General features: G+C 52.6%; 2 protein-coding genes across 2 annotated transcripts; both read right to left on the bottom strand.

The window, feature by feature from the left end:
* Positions 1–3,370: 3,370 nt before the first annotated feature.
* Positions 3,371–10,993, bottom strand: LOC146762061 (uncharacterized). The gene is made up of 8 exons (XM_085539249.1): positions 10,818–10,993; positions 8,058–8,318; positions 6,689–6,832; positions 6,170–6,326; positions 5,815–5,899; positions 5,226–5,338; positions 4,416–4,586; positions 3,371–4,069 (listed from the first exon to the last, which is right to left on the bottom strand). Exons 1-8 carry the CDS (start codon positions 10,991–10,993, stop codon positions 3,953–3,955), a joined length of 1,224 nt encoding a protein of 407 aa, XP_085395375.1. The 3' UTR covers positions 3,371–3,952.
* Positions 10,994–11,340: 347 nt separating this feature from the next.
* On the bottom strand, positions 11,341–14,034 carry LOC146762060 (SUN domain-containing protein 3-like). The gene is made up of 5 exons (XM_085538102.1): positions 13,815–14,034; positions 13,460–13,544; positions 12,871–12,983; positions 12,061–12,231; positions 11,341–11,714 (listed from the first exon to the last, which is right to left on the bottom strand). The coding sequence occupies exons 1-5, from the start codon at positions 13,947–13,949 to the stop codon at positions 11,598–11,600; spliced, it is 621 nt and encodes a 206-aa protein (XP_085394228.1). The 5' UTR covers positions 13,950–14,034; the 3' UTR covers positions 11,341–11,597.
* Between the last annotated feature and the right edge of the window lie 4,318 nt (positions 14,035–18,352).

Raw genomic sequence — 18,352 nt, 5'->3', positions numbered from 1 at the left:
CAGGCAGAAACTGCACGTAGTTCTTCCTGCTCGTGGGAATTTCCACGCACTTCAATAAATAGATGTTGTTGCCCTCTACAAGATGTCAAGTGTGCCACTGCAAATTTAAAAGTAGCCCACAGGGGAATAGCATGGGGATCACAGAATCATGGCTTGGGTTGGAAGGGACCTAAAGGTCCTCAGGCTCCAACCCCCCTGCGGCATGCACGGCTACCAACCCCCGTATCTAACACTAGACCAGGTAGTCCAGGGCCCCATCCAGCCTGGCCTTGATCACCTCCGGGGATGGGGCATCCACAACATCTCTGGGCAGCCTCCTCCAGCACCTCACCGCTTTCTCTGAAAAGAACTTCCCACCCTGCTATCCAACCCAAATCTTCCCTCTCTCTATTTAAAACCGTTTTCCCATTACCAGCCTGGACATGTTACCAACTGGACGCAGAACCACTGATCTCCACCCTCTCTCCGTGGCCTTTCAGCCAAGGAGATCTTGGCCAACAATTCCTTAAACAGCCTGAAGTTTGCTCTTATGAACTTCAGGGTCCTGACCTTGCTCTTTGCCAGGCCCACATTCCTCAAGACCACAGACTCAACCAAGGCGTGGTCAACAGCTTTAGCAACAAGATCATCACTTTTCAAGCGCAGCAGCACTTCCAACTCCTCATTTCCCACACTGAGTGCATTAGCGCAGGCTGGGACAGACAGCTTGGAACGGAGCTCTGAACGACCGTCCAGGCCGCAGCCCCGCTAAAGCAGGTTCCCTGTGGTGGGCTGCCCCGGAAATCGTCCGGGCAGAGTTGCGTTAACTGTTGTTCAGGCCTTGAATCCCACAGAAGGGGACTCTGCACCCACTCTGAGCAGCCTGCTCCACTTCTCTGATACCTTCGCACTCAAGAAATGTTGCCTCCTGTTCGCAGGGCATTTCCAGCGTTCCTGTGCGTGCCCATTGGCCCTTCATTCTGTTACTGGGCAGCTGTGAAAAGAGCCTGTCCCCACCCACTCGACTGCTGCCTGTTGGATGTTCATGAGCACTGACCAGATCCCCTCTCAGCCTTCCAGGCCCAACAGGCCCAGCTGTCTCAGCCTTTCCTCAGAAGGGAGATGCTCCACGCCCCTCCTCATCCTTATGGCCCTCCACTATGCCCTCTCTAGAAGTTGCCTGCCTTTGTTGAGCCCAGGAGCCCCGAATGGGACACGGTACTCCAGATGCGGCCTCACCAGGGCTAGAGAAGATGGGGAGGACCACCTCCCTCAAACTGCTGGCCATGCTCTTTTTAATGCAACCCAGGATCCCACTGGCCTTCTTGTCAGCACGCGCACACTGCTGGCTCATGGCCAACCTTTAACCCACCGGGACCCCAAGGTCCTCTCAAAGGCTGAGCAGAGTGGGACAATCAGCTCCCTGTCCCTGCTGGCCACCTCTCCTCTGATGGAGCCCACGATACCATTTGCTTTCCACGCTGCAAGAGCACGCTGCTGGCTCGTGTTCAGTTTCTACCAGGATCCCCAGGTCCTTCTCTGCACGGCTACGCTCAAGGGTTGCTCCTTCCAGTCTGCATATATCCCTAGGATTCCACCGGCCCAAGTGCAAAACCTTGCACATGACTGTGCTGAACCTCGCTAGATTCACCCGGGCCCACCTTTCAAGTCAGTTGAGGTCCCTCTGAATGGCACCCCTTCCTTCCATTGTTTCAACCACACTGCTCAGCAAACCTGCTGAGGATGCACTCAGTTCCATCATAGATGTCATTGATAATGATGTTAAAGAGCACCGGCCCTAGGACAGACCACTGGGGGATGCACCTTCTCATAGAATGAAATCGGGTTTGTCAGACAGGATCTACCATTCGTAATCCCATGCTGACTGGGCCTCATCATCATAACGGCCTCTTACTGTTAACTGATCTGTGACACCTCCCGAGATCATCCATTCCATGACCTTCCCTGGTACCAAGGTGAGACCATAGGTCTTGTAGCTACCGGGATCATCTTTTCAGCTCTTTTTAGAGATGGGTGTCACGTTTGCCAGTCTCCACTCCACTGGGACATCCCCAGTTAGTCCAGACTGCTGAAGGATGATGGAGCGCAGCTTGGCAACCACATCCGCCAACTCACTCCCCACTGTAGGGTGCAGTCCATCTGGGTCCATGGACTTCTGAACATCCAGCTTTCAGAACAGGCCCAAAACCATCTCACTGTGGATTATGCAAGGCCTATTCTGTCCCCCCTCCCTGTCTACCAGCGCAAGGAGCTGTGTTACCGGGAAGTAACGAGTCTTGCTAATAAAGACTGAGGGAAAGAAGGCATTAAGTTTCTCAACCTTATCCTGATCCTTGCCACCGTGTTGCCCTCAGCATCATCCAACAGGGGATGGAGATTCTCCATAGCCCTCCTCCTGCCGTTGACGTATTTTTGGAAATATTTACTGTTGTTCTTCCCCTAAGAGGCCAAGTTCAGTTCTAGCTGAGCTTTTGCTTTTCTAATTTTCTCCCTGCACAGCTTCAATGTGGACTTGGAATAGTTGTAAGTAGCTTGCCCATTCTTCCAAATACCATGAACTTTTCTATTGTCCTGGACTTCCAGTCAAAATTCTCCGTTCAGCCTTACTGGCCTCCTTGCCCGTTGGCGCATCTTCCGTGATTTGGTGACGGTCAGCTCCTGTCCCGCTAAAATAATTTCCTAAAAGTATTCCCAGCCATCCTAGGCTCCCATGCCCTCCACAATTGCCTCCTCATGGACCCTCTCAACTACAGTCTGAAAGAGGACAAGCTCTGCCCCCTGGAAGACCAAGTGGGTACTAGTTCTGCTGACTCCCACCCGTAGTTCAACGAGGATCAAAAAAAAAACAGCACGTGGAGATCACTCTGCCAGCTCCCACCCAGTCGCTCCCTTGTTCTTCCTCCCTAGGCGGAGAGCAAGAGAAAAGGGGATGAAAAAGCACGTGGGTCGAGATAAAGACTGGGAGATCTCTTAATAGTTATTCCGACGGACAAAGGAGATTCAACATGGGAAATGTATAGTTTGGTTTTTTTTTGTTGTTGTTGTTTAATTTATTTTGAGATAAGCCAGATTGATTTCCCCAAGCCAAATAGATTTCCCCAAGCCAATTAAATTTCCCCAAGCCAATTAAATTTCCCCTAGCCAGATAGTTTTCTCCTGGCATCGTCGTCACGGGCTGGATCGCCGTGGAGCCTGAACTGATACAGACAGGTGTACTCCGGGTGGCCCCAGTTGCTCAGCACTTGCAGCTTCACGTAACTGATGAACCCAGAGAGCTCGTTCTGCAACGAGAAAAAGAAATGAAATGTGTTTTCCTCTCTTTGACCACTGACAACGCGGGAGCGACATAGTCGCGCAACATCTTACTTCAGGCTGCCCTCCTAGTTCTTTGACACGCTGATGTGCTCCCGTGGCACAATCAAGACATTTCTTACCCTGCTCCGCCTCTTTGGCCACATGAGTTTTAAGGAAAGAAACAGCTACCAAAAGCTGCAGCGAATACGCAGGCAAGTTCTTTGCACTTGCTTTGAGTGTGTGTGCATGCACAAAAAATGGAGGGATGTGACACTCATTAGCTTCTCTAACAAGTCACCCAGGCAGAATGGCCTCCCTTACGCTGCCTGTTACCGGCAACAACAAGACCCTTGGAAAGCCACACATCCCCAGTGTGAAAGTAGCACACCAACAGTATCGCCTACATCGAGAGGTGCCTACTTCTGTGCAATCGCAAGCCACTTGGTCACAGTGGTTTCTGCTGCAAGCACAGCTGAAGCTTAGCTGTGCTAAAAGCTGTAGTAGCTCGCAAGCTTAAAAACGACATGGGAGCAAAAACAGCACGGCACTCTGGGCATACGCAGGTAGGGAGTGGCAGCAGAAGAAATGCCAGAAGGCCCTCATACACCTCTGGCTTGGAAGCTTCTGCCCAGCCAACCTGGTTCTCCTCTCCCACGCTTCACGTCCCTCTTAGACAACGTACCTTCAGTTGGAAGGTCTGACTGGGAGCCTGGCCTGGAACAAAGGTGAACTCTCCCAGGAAAATTCCTTCCTCATCATCTTCTGCCTTCAGGCCCTACAGGAAGGCAGGGGTGGAGAAAACAGAACAATGGGATGCGCTGCCGGACAATGATCACAGAGCCCCGCAGGGACTGGAAGCAGAGGTGGTCTGGGACCATCCACTGTGCCATTTCCCTTTCCCTCTGCCTCTCAAACTACCAACTCGCCCCAAGAGTGGGAAACCTTCTTTGCTGCGCGATGCTGGACCAAAAAGGAATGCTGTGGAAATGGAGCAACACTGAGGAACTTCTTTCTCCCCCAAGGCATGGAAGGACTGCATGCCGCAGCGCTCTTGGAGCTGCTACCACCGTCCACCTCAAATGCTACACACAGAACCTCCACAGCCCAGGGGTATCACTTACATAGACAGCAAAGTCCTTAGGAGCACTGGAGATGCTGTCTGCACGGTACGCCGCTGCTGGAATTCCGTGGTTTATTGTAACTGCTGTGGGAAAGACGGCCATGGACAACTTGATGACAACGTGCCCTTGGCTTCCTGGGAAGGGCCAGCAGTTTCCTGGATGATTGTCAGGCTAAAAAGAGAAGAAGGAACAGTGTTCACTTGCAAAAGAGAGTCCTGGCTAGAATTCCTGCTACAGCATCAGAGGCTCTAGCGTTGTATTGGCCCTTCAGCTCTGCTCCGAAGCACATTCATAAGTGCACGACAGTGAGCTGGGTGCACAACTCGCAGAAGCTCTCAGGCCCCTTCTTTTGCAGAGCAACTTGCCAAAAACAAGGAGGGGCTGCAGTGGTTGAGGGGCACCTGCCAGGACAAAGAAGGGCTCGCTGGCACGAGCCTATCCAGCAAGGGGAAGCAATCGCTCCCCCTCATCACTTCCCACTTCTTTGCACCAGCACCAGCCGGGACTCCGATTTGTTACGTAGCTTGGGAGCAGTGACACGATAGGCTGGCAAACACAACATGGGGCCCTCCTGCAGCGCACGCCCTCTGTGCCCACCTGGGTCCACTGAGAGCTTGCACAAGGAGGACCGGGGGGCAGTCTGGCAGAAGAAATTCTCAGCAGCGATACACAAGAGGGGACTAGGGCCTTGCAAGAAGACCTTAGGTAAGGCAAGCTGGGATGTGAGGACAAGTGTAAGGACAATCCTCTGCAGGGCTTTTGGTCTCCTCCACCCCGTACCATTCTTCCCCCGTTTCTCAGTGTTCATACCTCAAGAGTAATCTCAGGAGCCCTCATATAAGGTGTCACCAGCAACGACTGCCAAAAGACTTTCCCACTTCCAGTCCAGGAGGGAGAAGTCTTGGAACGAACAATAGCAGCGCCTGCAAATCAAATCACGGGCCCTATTGTCAAGCAAGGCCAGGAGGAATCAAGGCCTGCTGACCTTGCTTTGCACATAAACAGCTGCACAGAGATGCCGGCTGCCCTTGCACTGTCCTCTTGAAAAAGCTTCTAAGCAGTCATACATCCTCAACAGTGATAGTTCCCTCCTCCTCTCTTGCCATTTCCCTCTGCAGCACAACGCAGGGACTCACTCAACTATCCTAAAAGGCAGCATAAACTGACAGCCAGCTGAGCAGTCGCTTGAGAAACAACACCAAGTAGGAGTAGTGCTTTCCAGATGTGCTCCAGACCACTGAAGACTCTCTCTGCAAGCACACTCTCAGGGCACAAAGCGGCTGTTCACTCCTCACCCGCCCTACCCCACCACTGCCCAAATGCCCATCCTGTCAAAGCAGACAAGAAGTGCATTGGAATCAACTTCTGCGGTCTGTTGGTTTCTACTGTCTAATGGCACCTGAAGTCTTGCTGGCATAATTCGGCATCCGGAATGGGCTTTCTTCCAGCTTCTCCAGTACTTGACTGATCATGTCTTGAACAGCCTGGGAAGGAAGACAAAGGAGAGCGCTGGTCAGAAGGATTAAGAAGGGGGAAAAGAGTTGCCTCCCAGGTTCCCTGCAAAGCCAGCCAAAGCAAACTTGGCTGCAAGTTGCCTGGGAACCTCCAGAACTCTACTATGAACATTTGGCACGGGAATGGAGAGGGGCTGCTCACTCCAGTGCTCTGGACACGGATGTGGCAGGAAAGGAAAGGCTTTTTCCTGTCGGGAAGCCCCATGACAGGCAGGCAGCACTGGCAGACAGTCCTCTTACCTCGCCGGTAAAGCCTGGGAGCTCAGTTCTCCGGAAGGCCTCATGGAGAGCACGCACAGTAATGTCCCTTGCTCCCCACTGCAGGACATGAAGCTGCCGCTGGATCTTATTCTGCTCCTCTTCCCGGCTCAGCATTTCCAGATTACTAACCGCCAGCCTGGAGACAGCAGGTAATGGAGAGAAGTGGACATGGCTCTCCTCTCACAAGCCATGGGACTGTGAGGCAGCGAACGAGCCTCGCTGCGCATGACAACGGGGTAGCCAAGATTCAGTTGAGACTTGACTACGCTGGTTGGCAAGCTCCACGAGATCCCAACCAAGAAGGTGCTTCCTGGGTAACTCTGGGGGATCGTGGAGCTGTAGCGGTTTGAAGGAAAAGCTGGGAGAGGAGAATGGGAAATGGGAGAAGCACAGGCACTGTGCCATGGAAGTGTGACTCGGGTAAGAAGTGGTCACGGACAAGGGGCAGAGCTCCTCTCAAGAACGGTCTAGCCAAAGGGAGACTGTTTTGTTTTTTACCTTGGAGTCAGTCCAGCCGCCGTCCTGACCCCTTCAACAGCGTTTCCAATGCAGTAAACGCCTGTCAGGAATTCCACAAAGCTCTCAATACATTGCCGGCACAAAGACTTGGCGTTCTGCCTTGGGCTGCCCACTCCCCTGTCCCTGGGCAGAACAAACCACTGGGGGCTTCCGAAAGAAGCATCCTCTAGTCAGAGCTCTACAGAGACTCACCGAAGGGCACCACAACCACAGTGAAGAGCACCAGGGAAACTGTTTCCCAAACCAAAGGTTGCCTACAAAGGAGGAGAAGCGTGGTGATGAACCACAACGCAGGCAGTATCTGCGCAGCTCTGAAGACAACAACGGAGCAGCAGATTTTTCCTTAAAACTCGTGAAGGAACCATATCCTTACCAGTCCCCACGCTCGCCTTCACCTCGCTGCTCCATTTCAGTGAAGCACAGGACCTCAAAAGAGTGAAAATCGCAGCTCGCTACGGAGTGAGCCAAACACTCTCCAACAGCTCGCTAAGGAGTGAGCCAAACCCTCTCCAACAGCTATGCTGTCAGTTCCGAGAGTGGCTAAGGCGTGGGGACAAACTGCCCCTGTGTTGAGGGCCCTTTGTGACTTCACAGTGGTCAGTGATGTCACCACAGAGGAGGCGGCGCCATGTTCTGAGGGACAGCCCAGCCTGACAAGGAACAGATTCTGCACCTCCTGCCTGCAAGGGAAAGATCCTACATGGTCAGAACACCTCCTGCCAGCACCCTGCTTGGTAGGATCCTGCTGAGGGGGGACAGGCTGGGAGCTACAAGACGCTTTTTTCGGTTCCTACTTTTGATGCTCTGTACATCAGATGTCTCACTCCAGGTACCCAGACTTTTCCAATGCTTTCCTGTATCCGTCTTCCTACTGTCAGCCAGTGTTTCAAGCAGACGTGAAGGACTGCAAATGGCAGTTCCTGCAGAAATCACCAACAGGCAGAAACTGCACGTAGTTCTTCCTGCTCGTGGGAATTTCCACGCACTTCAATAAATAGATGTTGTTGCCCTCTACAAGATGTCAAGTGTGCCACTGCAAATTTAAAAGTAGCCCACAGGGGAATAGCATGGGGATCACAGAATCATGGCTTGGGTTGGAAGGGACCTAAAGGTCCTCAGGCTCCAACCCCCCTGCGGCATGCACGGCTACCAACCCCCGTATCTAACACTAGACCAGGTAGTCCAGGGCCCCATCCAGCCTGGCCTTGATCACCTCCGGGGATGGGGCATCCACAACATCTCTGGGCAGCCTCCTCCAGCACCTCACCGCTTTCTCTGAAAAGAACTTCCCACCCTGCTATCCAACCCAAATCTTCCCTCTCTCTATTTAAAACCGTTTTCCCATTACCAGCCTGGACATGTTACCAACTGGACGCAGAACCACTGATCTCCACCCTCTCTCCGTGGCCTTTCAGCCAAGGAGATCTTGGCCAACAATTCCTTAAACAGCCTGAAGTTTGCTCTTATGAACTTCAGGGTCCTGACCTTGCTCTTTGCCAGGCCCACATTCCTCAAGACCACAGACTCAATCAAGGCGTGGTCAACAGCTTTAGCAACAAGATCATCACTTTTCAAGCGCAGCAGCACTTCCAACTCCTCATTTCCCACACTGAGTGCATTAGCGCAGGCTGGGACAGACAGCTTGGAACGGAGCTCTGAACGACCGTCCAGGCCGCAGCCCCGCTAAAGCAGGTTCCCTGTGGTGGGCTGCCCCGGAAATCGTCCGGGCAGAGTTGCGTTAACTGTTGTTCAGGCCTTGAATCCCACAGAAGGGGACTCTGCACCCACTCTGAGCAGCCTGCTCCACTTCTCTGATACCTTCGCACTCAAGAAATGTTGCCTCCTGTTCGCAGGGCATTTCCAGCGTTCCTGTGCGTGCCCATTGGCCCTTCATTCTGTTACTGGGCAGCTGTGAAAAGAGCCTGTCCCCACCCACTCGACTGCTGCCTGTTGGATGTTCATGAGCACTGACCAGATCCCCTCTCAGCCTTCCAGGCCCAACAGGCCCAGCTGTCTCAGCCTTTCCTCAGAAGGGAGATGCTCCACGCCCCTCCTCATCCTTATGGCCCTCCACTATGCCCTCTCTAGAAGTTGCCTGCCTTTGTTGAGCCCAGGAGCCCCGAATGGGACACGGTACTCCAGATGCGGCCTCACCAGGGCTAGAGAAGATGGGGAGGACCACCTCCCTCAAACTGCTGGCCATGCTCTTTTTAATGCAACCCAGGATCCCACTGGCCTTCTTGTCAGCACGCGCACACTGCTGGCTCATGGCCAACCTTTAACCCACCGGGACCCCAAGGTCCTCTCAAAGGCTGAGCAGAGTGGGACAATCAGCTCCCTGTCCCTGCTGGCCACCTCTCCTCTGATGGAGCCCACGATACCATTTGCTTTCCACGCTGCAAGAGCACGCTGCTGGCTCGTGTTCAGTTTCTACCAGGATCCCCAGGTCCTTCTCTGCACGGCTACGCTCAAGGGTTGCTCCTTCCAGTCTGCATATATCCCTAGGATTCCACCGGCCCAAGTGCAAAACCTTGCACATGACTGTGCTGAACCTCGCTAGATTCACCCGGGCCCACCTTTCAAGTCAGTTGAGGTCCCTCTGAATGGCACCCCTTCCTTCCATTGTTTCAACCACACTGCTCAGCAAACCTGCTGAGGATGCACTCAGTTCCATCATAGATGTCATTGATAATGATGTTAAAGAGCACCGGCCCTAGGACAGACCACTGGGGGATGCACCTTCTCATAGAATGAAATCGGGTTTGTCAGACAGGATCTACCATTCGTAATCCCATGCTGACTGGGCCTCATCATCATAACGGCCTCTTACTGTTAACTGATCTGTGACACCTCCCGAGATCGTCCATTCCATGACCTTCCCTGGTACCAAGGTGAGACCATAGGTCTTGTAGCTACCGGGATCATCTTTTCAGCTCTTTTTAGAGATGGGTGTCACGTTTGCCAGTCTCCACTCCACTGGGACATCCCCAGTTAGTCCAGACTGCTGAAGGATGATGGAGCGCAGCTTGGCAACCACATCCGCCAACTCACTCCCCACTGTAGGGTGCAGTCCATCTGGGTCCATGGACTTCTGAACATCCAGCTTTCAGAACAGGCCCAAAACCATCTCACTGTGGATTATGCAAGGCCTATTCTGTCCCCCCTCCCTGTCTACCAGCGCAAGGAGCTGTGTTACCGGGAAGTAACGAGTCTTGCTAATAAAGACTGAGGGAAAGAAGGCATTAAGTTTCTCAACCTTATCCTGATCCTTGCCACCGTGTTGCCCTCAGCATCATCCAACAGGGGATGGAGATTCTCCATAGCCCTCCTCCTGCCGTTGACGTATTTTTGGAAATATTTACTGTTGTTCTTCCCCTAAGAGGCCAAGTTCAGTTCTAGCTGAGCTTTTGCTTTTCTAATTTTCTCCCTGCACAGCTTCAATGTGGACTTGGAATAGTTGTAAGTAGCTTGCCCATTCTTCCAAATACCATGAACTTTTCTATTGTCCTGGACTTCCAGTCAAAATTCTCCGTTCAGCCTTACTGGCCTCCTTGCCCGTTGGCGCATCTTCCGTGATTTGGTGAAGGTCAGCTCCTGTCCCGCTAAAATAATTTCCTAAAAGTATTCCCAGCCATCCTAGGCTCCCATGCCCTCCACAATTGCCTCCTCATGGACCCTCTCAACTACAGTCTGAAAGAGGACAAGCTCTGCCCCCTGGAAGACCAAGTGGGTACTAGTTCTGCTGACTCCCACCCGTAGTTCAACGAGGATCAAAAAAAAAACAGCACGTGGAGATCACTCTGCCAGCTCCCACCCAGTCGCTCCCTTGTTCTTCCTCCCTAGGCGGAGAGCAAGAGAAAAGGGGATGAAAAAGCACGTGGGTCGAGATAAAGACTGGGAGATCTCTTAATAGTTATTCCGACGGACAAAGGAGATTCAACATGGGAAATGTATAGTTTGGTTTTTTTTTGTTGTTGTTGTTTAATTTATTTTGAGATAAGCCAGATTGATTTCCCCAAGCCAAATAGATTTCCCCAAGCCAATTAAATTTCCCCAAGCCAATTAAATTTCCCCTAGCCAGATAGTTTTCTCCTGGCATCGTCGTCACGGGCTGGATCGCCGTGGAGCCTGAACTGATACAGACAGGTGTACTCCGGGTGGCCCCAGTTGCTCAGCACTTGCAGCTTCACGTAACTGATGAACCCAGAGAGCTCGTTCTGCAACGAGAAAAAGAAATGAAATGTGTTTTCCTCTCTTTGACCACTGACAACGCGGGAGCGACATAGTCGCGCAACATCTTACTTCAGGCTGCCCTCCTAGTTCTTTGACACGCTGATGTGCTCCCGTGGCACAATCAAGACATTTCTTACCCTGCTCCGCCTCTTTGGCCACATGAGTTTTAAGGAAAGAAACAGCTACCAAAAGCTGCAGCAAATACGCAGGCAAGTTCTTTGCACTTGCTTTGAGTGTGTGTGCATGCACAAAAAATGGAGGGATGTGACACTCATTAGCTTCTCTAACAAGTCACCCAGGCAGAATGGCCTCCCTTACGCTGCCTGTTACCGGCAACAACAAGACCCTTGGAAAGCCACACATCCCCAGTGTGAAAGTAGCACACCAACAGTATCGCCTACATCGAGAGGTGCCTACTTCTGTGCAATCGCAAGCCACTTGGTCACAGTGGTTTCTGCTGCAAGCACAGCTGAAGCTTAGCTGTGCTAAAAGCTGTAGTAGCTCGCAAGCTTAAAAACGACATGGGAGCAAAAACAGCACGGCACTCTGGGCATACGCAGGTAGGGAGTGGCAGCAGAAGAAATGCCAGAAGGCCCTCATACACCTCTGGCTTGGAAGCTTCTGCCCAGCCAACCTGGTTCTCCTCTCCCACGCTTCACGTCCCTCTTAGACAACGTACCTTCAGTTGGAAGGTCTGACTGGGAGCCTGGCCTGGAACAAAGGTGAACTCTCCCAGGAAAATTCCTTCCTCATCATCTTCTGCCTTCAGGCCCTACAGGAAGGCAGGGGTGGAGAAAACAGAACAATGGGATGCGCTGCCGGACAATGATCACAGAGCCCCGCAGGGACTGGAAGCAGAGGTGGTCTGGGACCATCCACTGTGCCATTTCCCTTTCCCTCTGCCTCTCAAACTACCAACTCGCCCCAAGAGTGGGAAACCTTCTTTGCTGCGCGATGCTGGACCAAAAAGGAATGCTGTGGAAATGGAGCAACACTGAGGAACTTCTTTCTCCCCCAAGGCATGGAAGGACTGCATGCCGCAGCGCTCTTGGAGCTGCTACCACCGTCCACCTCAAATGCTACACACAGAACCTCCACAGCCCAGGGGTATCACTTACATAGACAGCAAAGTCCTTAGGAGCACTGGAGATGCTGTCTGCACGGTACGCCGCTGCTGGAATTCCGTGGTTTATTGTAACTGCTGTGGGAAAGACGGCCATGGACAACTTGATGACAACGTGCCCTTGGCTTCCTGGGAAGGGCCAGCAGTTTCCTGGATGATTGTCAGGCTAAAAAGAGAAGAAGGAACAGTGTTCACTTGCAAAAGAGAGTCCTGGCTAGAATTCCTGCTACAGCATCAGAGGCTCTAGCGTTGTATTGGCCCTTCAGCTCTGCTCCGAAGCACATTCATAAGTGCACGACAGTGAGCTGGGTGCACAACTCGCAGAAGCTCTCAGGCCCCTTCTTTTGCAGAGCAACTTGCCAAAAACAAGGAGGGGCTGCAGTGGTTGAGGGGCACCTGCCAGGACAAAGAAGGGCTCGCTGGCACGAGCCTATCCAGCAAGGGGAAGCAATCGCTCCCCCTCATCACTTCCCACTTCTTTGCACCAGCACCAGCCAGGACTCCGATTTGTTACGTAGCTTGGGAGCAGTGACACGATAGGCTGGCAAACACAACATGGGGCCCTCCTGCAGCGCACGCCCTCTGTGCCCACCTGGGTCCACTGAGAGCTTGCACAAGGAGGACCGGGGGGCAGTCTGGCAGAAGAAATTCTCAGCAGCGATACACAAGAGGGGACTAGGGCCTTGCAAGAAGACCTTAGGTAAGGCAAGCTGGGATGTGAGGACAAGTGTAAGGACAATCCTCTGCAGGGCTTTTGGTCTCCTCCACCCCGTACCATTCTTCCCCCGTTTCTCAGTGTTCATACCTCAAGAGTAATCTCAGGAGCCCTCATATAAGGTGTCACCAGCAACGACTGCCAAAAGACTTTCCCACTTCCAGTCCAGGAGGGAGAAGTCTTGGAACGAACAATAGCAGCGCCTGCAAATCAAATCACGGGCCCTATTGTCAAGCAAGGCCAGGAGGAATCAAGGCCTGCTGACCTTGCTTTGCACATAAACAGCTGCACAGAGATGCCGGCTGCCCTTGCACTGTCCTCTTGAAAAAGCTTCTAAGCAGTCATACATCCTCAACAGTGATAGTTCCCTCCTCCTCTCTTGCCATTTCCCTCTGCAGCACAACGCAGGGACTCACTCAACTATCCTAAAAGGCAGCATAAACTGACAGCCAGCTGAGCAGTCGCTTGAGAAACAACACCAAGTAGGAGTAGTGCTTTCCAGATGTGCTCCAGACCACTGAAGACTCTCTCTGCAAGCACACTCTCAGGGCACAAAGCAGCTGTTCACTCCTCACCCGCCCTACCCCACCACTGCCCAAATGCCCATCCTGTCAAAGCAGACAAGAAGTGCATTGGAATCAACTTCTGCGGTCTGTTGGTTTCTACTGTCTAATGGCACCTGAAGTCTTGCTGGCATAATTCGGCATCCGGAATGGGCTTTCTTCCAGCTTCTCCAGTACTTGACTGATCATGTCTTGAACAGCCTGGGAAGGAAGACAAAGGAGAGCGCTGGTCAGAAGGATTAAGAAGGGGGAAAAGAGTTGCCTCCCAGGTTCCCTGCAAAGCCAGCCAAAGCAAACTTGGCTGCAAGTTGCCTGGGAACCTCCAGAACTCTACTATGAACATTTGGCACGGGAATGGAGAGGGGCTGCTCACTCCAGTGCTCTGGACACGGATGTGGCAGGAAAGGAAAGGCTTTTTCCTGTCGGGAAGCCCCATGACAGGCAGGCAGCACTGGCAGACAGTCCTCTTACCTCGCCGGTAAAGCCTGGGAGCTCAGTTCTCCGGAAGGCCTCATGGAGAGCACGCACAGTAATGTCCCTTGCTCCCCACTGCAGGACATGAAGCTGCCGCTGGATCTTATTCTGCTCCTCTTCCCGGCTCAGCATTTCCAGATTACTAACCGCCAGCCTGGAGACAGCAGGTAATGGAGAGAAGTGGACACGGCTCTCCTCTCACAAGCCATGGGACTGTGAGGCAGCGAACGAGCCTCGCTGCGCATGACAACGGGGTAGCCAAGATTCAGTTGAGACTTGACTACGCTGGTTGGCAAGCTCCACGAGATCCCAACCAAGAAGGTGCTTCCTGGGTAACTCTGGGGGATCGTGGAGCTGTAGCGGTTTGAAGGAAAAGCTGGGAGAGGAGAATGGGAAATGGGAGAAGCACAGGCACTGTGCCATGGAAGTGTGACTCGGGTAAGAAGTGGTCACGGACAAGGGGCAGAGCTCCTCTCAAGAACGGTCTAGCCAAAGGGAGACTGTTTTGTTTTTTACCTTGGAGTCAGTCCAGCCGCCGTCCTGACCCCTTCAACAGCGTTTCCAATGCAGTAAACGCCTGTCAGGAATTCCACAAAGCTCTCAATACATTGCCGGCACAAAGACTTGGCGTTCTGCCTTGGGCTGCCCACTCCCCTGTCCCTGGGCAGAACAAACCACTGGGGGCTTCCGAAAGAAGCATCCTCTAGTCAGAGCTCTACAGAGACTCACCGAAGGGCACCACAACCACGGTGAAGAGCACCAGGGAAACTGTTTCCCAAACCAAAGGTTGCCTACAAAGGAGGAGAAGCGTGGTGATGAACCACAACGCAGGCAGTATCTGCGCAGCTCTGAAGACAACAACGGAGCAGCAGATTTTTCCTTAAAACTCGTGAAGGAACCATATCCTTACCAGTCCCCACGCTCGCCTTCACCTCGCTGCTCCATTTCAGTGAAGCACAGGACCTCAAAAGAGTGAAAATCGCAGCTCGCTACGGAGTGAGCCAAACACTCTCCAACAGCTCGCTAAGGAGTGAGCCAAACCCTCTCCAACAGCTATGCTGTCAGTTCCGAGAGTGGCTAAGGCGTGGGGACAAACTGCCCCTGTGTTGAGGGCCCTTTGTGACTTCACAGTGGTCAGTGATGTCACCACAGAGGAGGCGGCGCCATGTTCTGAGGGACAGCCCAGCCTGACAAGGAACAGATTCTGCACCTCCTGCCTGCAAGGGAAAGATCCTACATGGTCAGAACACCTCCAGCCAGCACCCTGCTTGGTAGGATCCTGCTGAGGGGGGACAGGCTGGGAGCTACAAGACGCTTTTTTCGGTTCCTACTTTTGATGCTCTGTACATCAGATGTCTCACTCCAGGTACCCAGACTTTTCCAATGCTTTCCTGTATCCGTCTTCCTACTGTCAGCCAGTGTTTCAAGCAGACGTGAAGGACTGCAAATGGCAGTTCCTGCAGAAATCACCAACAGGCAGAAACTGCACGTAGTTCTTCCTGCTCGTGGGAATTTCCACGCACTTCAATAAATAGATGTTGTTGCCCTCTACAAGATGTCAAGTGTGCCACTGCAAATTTAAAAGTAGCCCACAGGGGAATAGCATGGGGATCACAGAATCATGGCTTGGGTTGGAAGGGACCTAAAGGTCCTCAGGCTCCAACCCCCCTGCGGCATGCACGGCTACCAACCCCCGTATCTAACACTAGACCAGGTAGTCCAGGGCCCCATCCAGCCTGGCCTTGATCACCTCCGGGGATGGGGCATCCACAACATCTCTGGGCAGCCTCCTCCAGCACCTCACCGCTTTCTCTGAAAAGAACTTCCCACCCTGCTATCCAACCCAAATCTTCCCTCTCTCTATTTAAAACCGTTTTCCCATTACCAGCCTGGACATGTTACCAACTGGACGCAGAACCACTGATCTCCACCCTCTCTCCGTGGCCTTTCAGCCAAGGAGATCTTGGCCAACAATTCCTTAAACAGCCTGAAGTTTGCTCTTATGAACTTCAGGGTCCTGACCTTGCTCTTTGCCAGGCCCACATTCCTCAAGACCACAGACTCAACCAAGGCGTGGTCAACAGCTTTAGCAACAAGATCATCACTTTTCAAGCGCAGCAGCACTTCCAACTCCTCATTTCCCACACTGCGTGCATTAGCGCAGGCTGGGACAGACAGCTTGGAATGGAGCTCTGAACGACCGTCCAGGCCGCAGCCCCGCTAAAGCAGGTTCCCTGTGGTGGGCTGCCCCGGAAATCGTCCGGGCAGAGTTGCGTTAACTGTTGTTCAGGCCTTGAATCCCACAGAAGGGGACTCTGCACCCACTCTGAGCAGCCTGCTCCACTTCTCTGATACCTTCGCACTCAAGAAATGTTGCCTCCTGTTCGCAGGGCATTTCCAGCGTTCCTGTGCGTGCCCATTGGCCCTTCATTCTGTTACTGGGCAGCTGTGAAAAGAGCCTGTCCCCACCCACTCGACTGCTGCCTGTTGGATGTTCATGAGCACTGACCAGATCCCCTCTCAGCCTTCCAGGCCCAACAGGCCCAGCTGTCTCAGCCTTTCCTCAGAAGGGAGATGCTCCACGCCCCTCCTCATCCTTATGGCCCTCCACTATGCCCTCTCTAGAAGTTGCCTGCCTTTGTTGAGCCCAGGAGCCCCGAATGGGACACGGTACTCCAGATGCGGCCTCACCAGGGCTAGAGAAGATGGGGAGGACCACCTCCCTCAAACTGCTGGCCATGCTCTTTTTAATGCAACCCAGGATCCCACTGGCCTTCTTGTCAGCACGCGCACACTGCTGGCTCATGGCCAACCTTTAACCCACCGGGACCCCAAGGTCCTCTCAAAGGCTGAGCAGAGTGGGACAATCAGCTCCCTGTCCCTGCTGGCCACCTCTCCTCTGATGGAGCCCACGATACCATTTGCTTTCCACGCTGCAAGAGCACGCTGCTGGCTCGTGTTCAGTTTCTACCAGGATCCCCAGGTCCTTCTCTGCACGGCTACGCTCAAGGGTTGCTCCTTCCAGTCTGCATATATCCCTAGGATTCCACCGGCCCAAGTGCAAAACCTTGCACATGACTGTGCTGAACCTCGCTAGATTCACCCGGGCCCACCTTTCAAGTCAGTTGAGGTCCCTCTGAATGGCACCCCTTCCTTCCATTGTTTCAACCACACTGCTCAGCAAACCTGCTGAGGATGCACTCAGTTCCATCATAGATGTCATTGATAATGATGTTAAAGAGCACCGGCCCTAGGACAGACCACTGGGGGATGCACCTTCTCATAGAATGAAATCGGGTTTGTCAGACAGGATCTACCATTCGTAATCCCATGCTGATTGGGCCTCATCATCATAACGGCCTCTTACTGTTAACTGATCTGTGACACCTCCCGAGATCGTCCATTCCATGACCTTCCCTGGTACCAAGGTGAAACCATAGGTCTTGTAGCTACCGGGATCATCTTTTCAGCTCTTTTTAGAGATGGGTGTCACGTTTGCCAGTCTCCACTCCACTGGGACATCCCCAGTTAGTCCAGACTGCTGAAGGACGATGGAGCGCAGCTTGGCAACCACATCCGCCAACTCACTCCCCACTGTAGGGTGCAGTCCATCTGGGTCCATGGACTTCTGAACATCCAGCTTTCAGAACAGGCCCAAAACCATCTCACTGTGGATTATGCAAGGCCTATTCTATCCCCCCTCCCTGTCTACCAGCGCAAGGAGCTGTGTTACCGGGAAGTAACGAGTCTTGCTAATAAAGACTGAGGGAAAGAAGGCATTAAGTTTCTCAACCTTATCCTGATCCTTGCCACCGTGTTGCCCTCAGCATCATCCAACAGGGGATGGAGATTCTCCATAGCCCTCCTCCTGCCGTTGACGTATTTTTGGAAATATTTACTGTTGTTCTTCCCCTAAGAGGCCAAGTTCAGTTCTAGCTGAGCTTTTGCTTTTCTAATTTTCTCCCTGCACAGCTTCAATGTGGACTTGGAATAGTTGTAAGTAGCTTGCCCATTCTTCCAAATACCATGAACTTTTCTATTGTCCTGGACTTCCAGTCAAAATTCTCCGTTCAGCCTTACTGGCCTCCTTGCCCGTTGGCGCATCTTCCGTGATTTGGTGAAGGTCAGCTCCTGTCCCGCTAAAATAATTTCCTAAAAGTATTCCCAGCCATCCTAGGCTCCCATGCCCTCCACAATTGCCTCCTCATGGACCCTCTCAACTACAGTCTGAAAGAGGACAAGCTCTGCCCCCTGGAAGACCAAGTGGGTACTAGTTCTGCTGACTCCCACCCGTAGTTCAACGAGGATCAAAAAAAAAACAGCACGTGGAGATCACTCTGCCAGCTCCCACCCAGTCGCTCCCTTGTTCTTCCTCCCTAGGCGGAGAGCAAGAGAAAAGGGGATGAAAAAGCACGTGGGTCGAGATAAAGACTGGGAGATCTCTTAATAGTTATTCCGACGGACAAAGGAGATTCAACATGGGAAATGTATAGTTTGGTTTTTTTTTGTTGTTGTTGTTTAATTTATTTTGAGAT

This window comes from Coturnix japonica, chromosome 2 (assembly GCF_054131305.1).
Source record: "Coturnix japonica strain WE chromosome 2, WE-NBRP24, whole genome shotgun sequence".
Lineage (NCBI taxonomy): Eukaryota > Metazoa > Chordata > Aves > Galliformes > Phasianidae > Coturnix > Coturnix japonica.
This window is presented reverse-complemented; position numbering and strand designations above follow the sequence as displayed.

Coding starts and splice junctions, on each gene's coding strand:
- LOC146762061 (XM_085539249.1), bottom strand. CDS start 10,993: ATGTCGCTCCCGCGTTGTCAGTGGTCAAAGAGAGGAAAACACATTTCA. Junction 8,319..10,817: donor GCTCCACGGCGATCCAGCCC/GTGACGACGATG, acceptor TAATGCACTCAG/TGTGGGAAATGAGGAGTTGG. Junction 4,070..4,415: donor CTAAGGACTTTGCTGTCTAT/GTAAGTGATACC, acceptor GCCTTCCTGTAG/GGCCTGAAGGCAGAAGATGA.
- LOC146762060 (XM_085538102.1), bottom strand. CDS start 13,949: ATGCTGAGCCGGGAAGAGGAGCAGAATAAGATCCAGCGGCAGCTTCAT. Junction 12,232..12,870: donor CTCCTGAGATTACTCTTGAG/GTATGAACACTG, acceptor TTCTCTTTTTAG/CCTGACAATCATCCAGGAAA. Junction 11,715..12,060: donor CTAAGGACTTTGCTGTCTAT/GTAAGTGATACC, acceptor GCCTTCCTGTAG/GGCCTGAAGGCAGAAGATGA.